The 9,242-nt window shown below is 41.2% G+C and overlaps 1 protein-coding gene and 1 pseudogene across 2 annotated transcripts; both read left to right on the top strand.

Annotated features, from left to right (window-relative positions):
* The first annotated feature begins 2,786 nt into the window (after positions 1-2,786).
* Positions 2,787-4,121, top strand: LOC307197456 (annotated as a pseudogene). Its single transcript has one exon. The product of its transcript is annotated as an uncharacterized misc_RNA (transcript).
* Positions 4,122-5,628: 1,507 nt separating this feature from the next.
* On the top strand, positions 5,629-6,740 carry LOC307197398 (filaggrin-2-like; the record flags this gene model as incomplete). Its single annotated transcript, XM_079943219.1, is given in 4 exon segments — positions 5,629-5,890; positions 5,893-6,308; positions 6,312-6,587; positions 6,591-6,740. Coding segments are annotated over 4 exon segments (1,104 nt in total).
* Between the last annotated feature and the right edge of the window lie 2,502 nt (positions 6,741-9,242).

Here is a 9,242-nt window from a genome sequence, read left to right as displayed (position 1 = left end):
TAAAACATAATCTCTGCTTTTCACAAGTGTATGACCCTGAGAAAAGTGTCGTGCAACGTGTCCTCATACTGGTAGGTGGGCCGGTACCAGCCTTTCTGCAATCATCTCAGAGATGAGAATGTGAAGAGGTAGGAAAGTAAACATGCACAGAGGTGGAGTTAGGTTTGTTGAAATGAATCAGCCCATCCCACAGAGGGCAGCACCGACATGTTAGCTATATAAGGGCCACTAGCTTAATCCGTTGTCATCCTGCAAGCTGCATCAGGCTTTATCCTACTTGTTCCTTTGGTGAACCAGATGAGAGAAAATTCATCCAGCTATATCAATGGATATTTGGTTGGTTGTTGCCCATGGTAGAAATCCAGGGGTATGAGCTAAGGCAGAGTTAATATATATTTGGCCTTTCTGCCTTTCTTCTTCTTTTTTTTTTTTTTGAAGTACACGGGCCTCTCACTGTTGCGGCCTCTCCCGTTGCGGAGCACAGGCTCCGGACGCGCAGGCTCAGCAGCCATGGCTCACGGGCCCAGCTGCTCCACGGCATGTGGGATCTTCCCGGACCGGGACACGAACCCGTGTCCCCTGCATGGGCAGGTGGACTCTCAACCACTGCACCACCAGGGAAGCCCTGCCTTCCTTCATTTTTGTTTCTTTCTTTTTTCTTCTTTTCATTTGCTTATTTGTTTGTCAGTTTAGTTTATTCCAGGGTATTTTTAGAATAAATCTGCCTTTGTTGTGGAGAAGAATAATGTAAGTAGAAATCTGCCTTCTTCTAGGCCATTCTAATACTCTCTTCCTAATTATTTTTCATGCCATGTTTTCTGGGTTGTCTAGCTCAAATAGGGAAAAGACCAGCACTGTTGTAGAGTCCCATCCTTGGTCAGTGTCAATTTCCAGAGCTCCAAGATCTAATCATCCGCTAGTAAAACTACTGCCTACATTGCTGATTCTTTCCCCCGATTATTGAAAGAGAACAGTGTTTGGTCAAGGCGTAGGTTAGGATACCTCCTGAGCGTTGATGAGGGCTATCTCATGCTTCTGAAGCACCAGGATAGTGTTGGCCCACTTTGCCCATTTTTAATTTGTTAAATGCCTTTACAGTCCAGTTTAGCTTCTGGTACCCAGAGGGGAGGTAGGTATTCATGTTAGAAGGTCTGTTATTTTTGACTCAAGAAAACCATTGAAACTAGCCAGAGAGACTGGGGAAATAAATCTCGGCAGTTCTAGAAGACTTGGAAGCTCCAGGCTAACACCCAGAAAACCAAAGTACACAAAGTGTAGAGATACTGTGTTAAGAATATATTCATCCAGGACATGGAGATCTGAGATCTAGTCCCAGTTCAGTCAGTAACATACCATGACTTGATCTTAGTAACATAACTCAAAGTTAACAAAATTAGTTTTCACTGTGTTAAAGTGTGTTGTAACATCCGTGACCTATCCTTACTTGTTGATGTATTTTAGGTTTAAAAGAGACAAGATATTTGAAAAATCATGATGATGATTATTAAAATCAGAACTGTTTAGAATTTAAAAGAAAATAAAATGAATGATAGGATCCTTTCTTTTCCTTCAGGTTCACTTAAAGCTGCAAAAAGATGACCAACCTCTTGAGAAGTGTTGTCACTGTCACTGATGTTTTCTACAAATACACCAAGAAGGATGGGAAGTGTGGCACACTGAGCAAGGATGAACTAAAGGAACTCCTGGAGAAAGAGTTTCGTCCAGTTCTGAAGGTGAGGACCATGTGCCAGGACTGAAAGCTGCTAGGGTCCTGTACATTCTCTGTTATATGACTAAAGAGTAGCTAAAAAGTGCACAGTCCCCATGGCCTTTGAGCTAACTCTATGAGCAGTACTTTTTGAGGACATCCAAAAGTCTGTTGAGGCAGTGTTTACTTTTAGAAAGGTGAATGTTTTCTTCCTCACTTTCCTGTACACTCCCACAATGCAGACCTTGAGACTTTTTCATGCCCCCAGGTTTTTCCTTCTAAAATAGCAGAAAATAAATTTGTGCTAAGATATCAATTTATAAATTACCCTAGTAAATGAGGAAGAAAAGGTATAAGAGAGGGAAAACATCTATAAGGGGAGTCAATCAAGTAGCCAAGGTGACTAAAATCTGAAAACAAAATACAAGCATTTTTTTCATCTACTTCCATCAACTATTAGCTTCAAAATTATAGATCATGGGCTTCCCTGGTGGCGCAGTGGTTGAGAGTCCGCCTGCCGATGCAGGGGACACGGGTTCATGCCCCGGTCCGGGAAGATCCCACATGCCGTGGAGCGGCTGGGCCCATGAGCCATGGCCGCTGAGCCTGCACGTCCAGAGCCTGTGCTCCACAACAGGAGAGGCCACAACAGTGAGAGGCCCGCGTACTGCAAAAAAAAAAAAAATTATAGATCGTAACATAGAATATATTAGTATGCAAGACTTAAAATGTATGTAAAACTAAAATACACCAGGTACTGAACTTGGTTTATTCAGCTCCTTCCTGTATGCCATACCTGAGTACCTAGTTTTCTAGCTTAGGTCCTTGAACTGTATCCTGCTGAGGATTCCAATAGCTTTTATTCCTTTCTATCACCTCTTCACACCTGCTAGGTGCTGTTAGGCTGCCTTAGCCTAAAGTATTTCTTGGTTGGATTAAAATATCTAACATCAAACATTCACAATTCTATAGCTCTACCCAAATATTTTAGCTGAGAATATGGACTAGGCTGACCAGGTCTCCTTTGATGTGTTGCTTGTATACAGAACCCAGATGATCCAGACACAGTGGTGTCATCATGCATATGCTAGATCGAAATCATGACCAAAGAGTGGACTTTACTGAGTTTCTTCTGATGGTATTCAAGCTGGCTATGGCTTGCAACAAGGTTCTCAGCAAAGAATACTGCAAAGCTTCAGGGTCAAAGAAGCACAGACATGGTCTCCGACACCAAGAGGAAGAAAATGAAGCAGAAGAGGAAGAAGAGGATACATCCAGACAAAAATCAGTTTACAGATATTCAAGTTGCAGTGAGGGAGAGGAGCATGGTTATGGTTCTGAGAGCTCGAGGGGAACTGTGAAACATAGATGTGGGTCCAGCTCTAGGAGGCTGGGAAGGCAATGTGGTTTATCTAGCTCAGAGAGCCAAAAGGGATCTGAAAAAAGGCTCCTTGGGTCCAGCTCTGGTCACTCATAGAGTAGTGGCAAAGAAAGACATGGTTCCAGCTCTGGAGAGCTGGAGGAAAAAAGAAACAAGTCACATGTTAGCCCCTCTAGGGAATCTGGGGAGGAATATGAACCTGAATCTGGATCAAAGAGTGGGGGAAGGAAAGGTCATGGTGGTCTGTCACGTGGATTAGATGATAGTGAACATGAATCAAACTTTACTTAGTCAAGGAGTGCAGGACAAAAACTTGGGTCTAGCTCTAAAAGTTCAGGAAATGGTTGAAGGGAAAGCCACGCATGTGGTTCCAGCAGTTCAGGTGGGTGTGGAAGGCTACAAAACGCTTCTAGTTCTTGTCAGGCAGGTAGATTTGGAGGGCAAGGAAACTAATCTAGCTATACCCAATCAGGTTATCAATCAGGAAGTAGTGGAAAAGAAGGTCACAGATATATCTCAGGAAGTCAGTCCTCTGGATATGGTCAACATGAGCCTAGCTCCTGTAGCCAGTCTTCTAGTCAGAGAGGATATGGATCTAGAGCATGTGGTCAGCCACAGAACTGTGGAGGACAACAGGGAACAAATTCAAGTCAGTCCTCTTGTTGTGGACAATATGAGTCTGGAGTACGTCAGTCTTCTATTTATGCTCAACATGGATCTGGTTCCCATGGATACTCTTCAAATTCTCACCAAAAAGGGCCTGGTTCAAATGAATTTTCTAAATGTGGTCAACATAGATTCAGCTCAGGTCAGTCTCCTGGCTTTGGACAACATGGGTTTGGACCAGGTCAGTCCTCTGGCTTTGGACAACATGGATCTGGCTCAGGTCAGTCCTCTAGCTTTGGACACCATGTGTCTAGATCAGGGCAATCTGGCTATGGCCAACAAGGGTCTAGCTCAAGTCAATCATCTGGCTTTAGCCAACATGGTCGGTTCAAGTCGGTCTTCTGGCTTTGGACAACATGGGTCTAGCCCAGGTCAATCCTCTGGCTATGACAAAAATAAATCTAGGGTAAGTAGACAAGGAAGCAATGGGCCTAGTTCAAGCAAAAAGTGTCCAATATGTAGAAAACCAACATCAAATTCACCCCACAGTCAAACAAGAGGAAGCAGTCAGGAAAGAACTACTCAGAGTGATAATGAAAGAAACAGGGGTCACAGGATACCAGGAAGTCACACTGACGATAATGACAGCATTCATGGACATAGCCAGAAAAGGCCAGGATCAGGTCAGGAAAGGAGACCGTCCAGAAGGCAGGAAACAACACATATCCAGTCAAATGACAGTGAAGGCAAGTCAGATAACTGGGAAAGATATTCAGCATTTACCCATGGACATTCTGGAAACGACCATAGAGAATCGAGATCTAATACAAGTAGAAATAAAAATACAACCCATGGACAATCAGGAGACAGAAGTAGACACTCTGGTATAGGTCATGGAGATACAGCAATGACCCATGAACAATCAGAATCTAGCACAAGAAGACAAGAATCTACTCATGGTGAGTCAAGGGATACCATGACACATAACGAGACAAGTCGTGAATATTCTGCATAAGAAGAATCCAGCAGAAGTGGAAGAAAAGGATTAGTCAGAGTGAGTTCAGTGACAGTGAAAGGCATTCAGGAGTCTCACACAGACACTCAGGATCCACTCATGGGCAGGTTGGATCTCAACATGGCCAGTCAGGATCCACAGTTAGAGAGAAACAGAGAACTGTTCATGGGCAAACTGGATCTCAACATGGAGAGTCAGGATCCACAGGTAAAGGGAGACTGGGAACTGCTCACGGACAGTCAGGAGACACCACACAGTCCACACAGTCTGCGTCCGATACAGCTGGAAGACAGGGATCTAGTCACAGTGTCCAGCGACAGTGAAAGGCATTCAGAAGTCTCAGAGACACTCAGGATCCGCTCATGGGCAGGCTGGACCTCAACATGGACAGTCAGGATCCACAGTTAGAGGGAGACAGGGAACTGCTCATGAACAGTCAGGAGATACCACTAGACACGGCCACTCTAGTCATAGACAATCCACATGGTCAGGATCCAGTACAGCTGGAAGACAGGGATCTAGTCACAGTGAGTCCAGTGACAGTGAAAGGCATTCAGAAGTCTCACAGAGACTCTCAGAATACACTCATGAACATTCTGGGTCTGCACCCAAACATTCAGTCACTAATACAAGCAGAGCACATGAACATTCAGGAGATACATCTAAGCGCTCAGTATCAGATCAAGGGCAGATGTCGACTCATGAACAATCAGGATCCAGAAGTTCAGGGAAAGAGGTATCTTTCCATGGACACACAGGAGACAAATCTACACACTCACAGTCAGCTCGTAGGCAGACCACATCTACCCATGGACATTTAGTATCTGGCACAATAGAGAGACATGGGTCCAGCCATACACAGTCACATGATACACATAGGCAGTCAAGCGATAGCCTAAAAACAGTCAAGTAGCAGCCATGCTCAATCTGGTATGTCATTCTCAGTCACAGATTAGTGGAAGACAAAGACATGGATCAGGTCAAGGGTGGAAACATGGCAGTTATGGAAGTGCAGCATATGACTATGGGCAGTCTGGGTATGGACCTTCTGGGGCCAGCAGAACAAGGAGTCGTAATTCTAGTCCTTTGAGGTCAACAGATAGAGCTGCAACCAAGCAAGTGTCTAGACATGGACAATCAGTTTCTAGTTTTGACCATACGGGATCAAAAGCAACAGAGCAAGAAGACAAGATTCAAGTCATGGACAGTCAAAGACAAGGCAGTCAGCTGATTCCCATAATCATTCTGGATTCAGTATAACTAGAAGGCAGGGATCTAGCCATGGGAATTCAGTACCAACTCAGAAACAGTCAAGAGACATCCATGTTCAATCTGGAAGGCAGGGATCCACTCATAGCAGTCAGCCAAGTGACCACTCTGTATCTGGCCATGGAAAATCCTTAGCAGCTCACAGCCATTCAGATTCTAGTTCAACTAGGAGTCAAGGATCCCATAGTGATAGTACAGGGCATTCAGAAGATTGTGGGGAAAAGATTCATGAACAATTAGGATTGAGGCATAGACAATCAGAGTTCAATACAATAGGTATACATGGATCCAGCCAGCAGCTCTTGGGAGATACATCTCATGAGTTGCTATGATCCAGCACAAATTTAGCAACACAGGGATCAAGTGATGGACAATCAGGAGATATCCAGGGTCAATCTGGATTCAGCACCAATGATAGACAAGTATATAGTCATGGTCAATCAAGTGACAGCTATGAGCAGTCAAGTGGCAGTCACTCACTTGATAGCCAAGACCCTATGGTAACTGAAGAGTATAGATATAGGTATTTATCAAGCAGTATAAACACACGGAGTGGGGAAAGGCAAAAGCAAGAGTCTGGATCGAGTCAGTCAGGGACCATGAGAAGATAGAGTCAGGATGTGGATGATAAGCAGACAAGAGACTCTGAGGCCAGAGGTTACCATGGAAGAGAGAGAACAGACTCTGGTTCCTTTTACTTAGATAGCAATACCCCACTCTGTGAATATGTCCAAGAACAAAGGTGCTATTACTTTGAATAATAATTTGAAACCAAAGGAAAACAAACTAACTCAAGATAAGACCTAACCCAAAGGAGAAATGAGACACACAATATGGGATTAAGATATTTAACATGGTCCTTTCTTTTGGTAGTGGAGGTATATGTCTGATCTTTTATTTTAACTGTAGCACTGTATTCTATTTCTTTTGTTTGGTGCAAAGCTTTTTTGTAAGGCTCCATAATCATTGAGCTCTTTGGTTAGAAAATAGTGGATGGAAGAAGTAAATTGAATTTGGGACTACATTTAGAATGATATGACAAAGTGATTGGGTGCTCTGGAATAAAGTGAGCATTTAAAAAATTTCTGAGACTTAAATTTTGGATATTCCAGATTGTTTTAATTGAGTGTTAACAAACCTAACCAGGAAGCTAAGAGACATGGTTTAGGAGGCAAAATTTCCCTAATAACATTATAATACATTCTATGTCCTGAACAAAGAATGTTGTTGTACTTGAAGATTCAGAATATTTGCATCTTTTGTGCCACCACTGGAACTCTGTACTACTACTTTTGAACTTATTGTCATGACTGCCTGGATACAGGATCCAGAAAATTGTATTGTGTAAACATTGAAGTAAACTTTCCATCAAGGTATATTTTGTCTTCTCTTTTATCTTCACAAAAACAAACATAGTCTCCTCCCATGGGGTCAGATGCACATTTCTTTCTTCTACCTCTGGACACCTAGATGGCAGGAAAATACCTGAATACTATTAATAGGGAGTCCAAAGAAGGCAAAACTCAATCACGTCTGATCTTTTCCTCAATCTAATCACTGTCCAAAGCATTTATAGGAAGAAATGTTTTATGCTGAGGAGTTGATCTCAGATACTTTGGTTAATCATGATCATCAAAGCAATCATTATTAAACATAACCCTAAGTGGCTATTTCCTGAGACCACACAAGCTCTGAAAATAATAAGAGTTGAGTCACAGACTTTCTCTGTCAAATATATTAACGGAAATATCCCTTAGCAATGGAAGCTAATGGGAGTGGAGGCTGATGGGGTCCTGAAGTTTCCAGTCAAATAAAAACAATTAAAAATATACTCCTCCCTAGGAGGAAAAAATATGTGAATTTATTATAAACAGAAAGAGACATAACAAGGAGTAGAAAAATATGTACAAAAGATACTAATTTCAGTAGAAAGTTTACTGCTGTAAAATCAAAAGGAAAAGTCCACAATGTGAGAACTAGTACAGACTTTAAAGATCATCCCCTTAATTTACAGATTAAAAGAAAAAAAAGCAAAGCATATTTAATCTAACCAAAAAGAGTGATAATTCCTTAAATCAGAATTTGATGCTCCACCATCTTCTCCTCCCCCAAAAAACTCAAGCTACTTTTCTTCAACCTTCTCATTTGAAATTCAAACTAAAGTACAGTTCATCAATGGGTGTTCAAGATCGCAGCCACTACTGGGGACAGAAGTTATATGAAAGACCAAAAAATATTCTCATTCTTCTGATTAGACTTAGAACATATTCCATCTAGTTTTTAATATTTCATTTTAAGAACTATACAAACTTTAAATCATGCTATGTGATAAATAGAACACTAGTCATATTAGTTTATTAGTGAAAGAAAATAAAATTATTGTTCTACTATTAACGACACACACAAAAAATAACTGAGTATATGGTAGTTAACCCTAAGTGGTAACCAATTCATACAAATCTATCCATCATCATACTTTCATTGAATAAATGCTAATTACCAAAGAATAGTTAGAAATTTAAATATTATGCTTAATCTCATCCAGTCAATTTCTATTGTAGGTAAAGTAAATGAGACTCAAAGAGATTAACTTGCCCATATCATGCAGATAATTAGAAGTGCTGCTATGACTAGGGTATAGGTTTCTGATTCTTAAACCAAAGCTCTTTCCATTCTGCCAGGGGCTCTGCACTCATTCCATTCATTTATAACTTCCACATTCTTTAATCTCCAATTATAAAATTTAGGAGTATCAAAAACTTCACCAGTTCCCTGAATCAATGTTAATTTGCCTTTATTGTATTTGTGTGTGTATAAATACATAGGATCAAATATTTATCAGTGATTCCCATAATCCCTTGACCACACTCATTTGAGTTTAAATATAATGAAAAAATTATATTCCAGACTGCTAAAACCATCAATAATTTTGTTTTAGTCAAATTGAAGGCAACTGTCCCTTGTAAATTACACCAAAAGTATTCTAAAATAGTTCAAAAAGAATTACATATTCCCCTTCTAAGATAAAAGGAAAGATAAAAGCAAGACAGCAGGTATGGTCTACAAGGAAAACAGTTAGAAAATGTACTGCACCCATATGGAACCCCTATGAACAGTTGAATTTCTTAGATGCAATTCTGCTGGGAAATTAGTCATAGGGTATGTATGACTAGAGATTTTCCCTCTGCCACCACGTGTGTGCCAGCATCCTATGGATAAAACATCTCTGTTCCAAGGAACACTAAGTTAGGTCAAAGCATTCT

This window comes from Stenella coeruleoalba (assembly GCF_951394435.1).
Source record: "Stenella coeruleoalba genome assembly, chromosome: 1".
Classification (NCBI taxonomy): Eukaryota; Metazoa; Chordata; class Mammalia; order Artiodactyla; family Delphinidae; genus Stenella; species Stenella coeruleoalba.
Note: the sequence above shows the minus strand (reverse complement) of the source record. Positions and strands in the feature narration are given on the sequence as shown.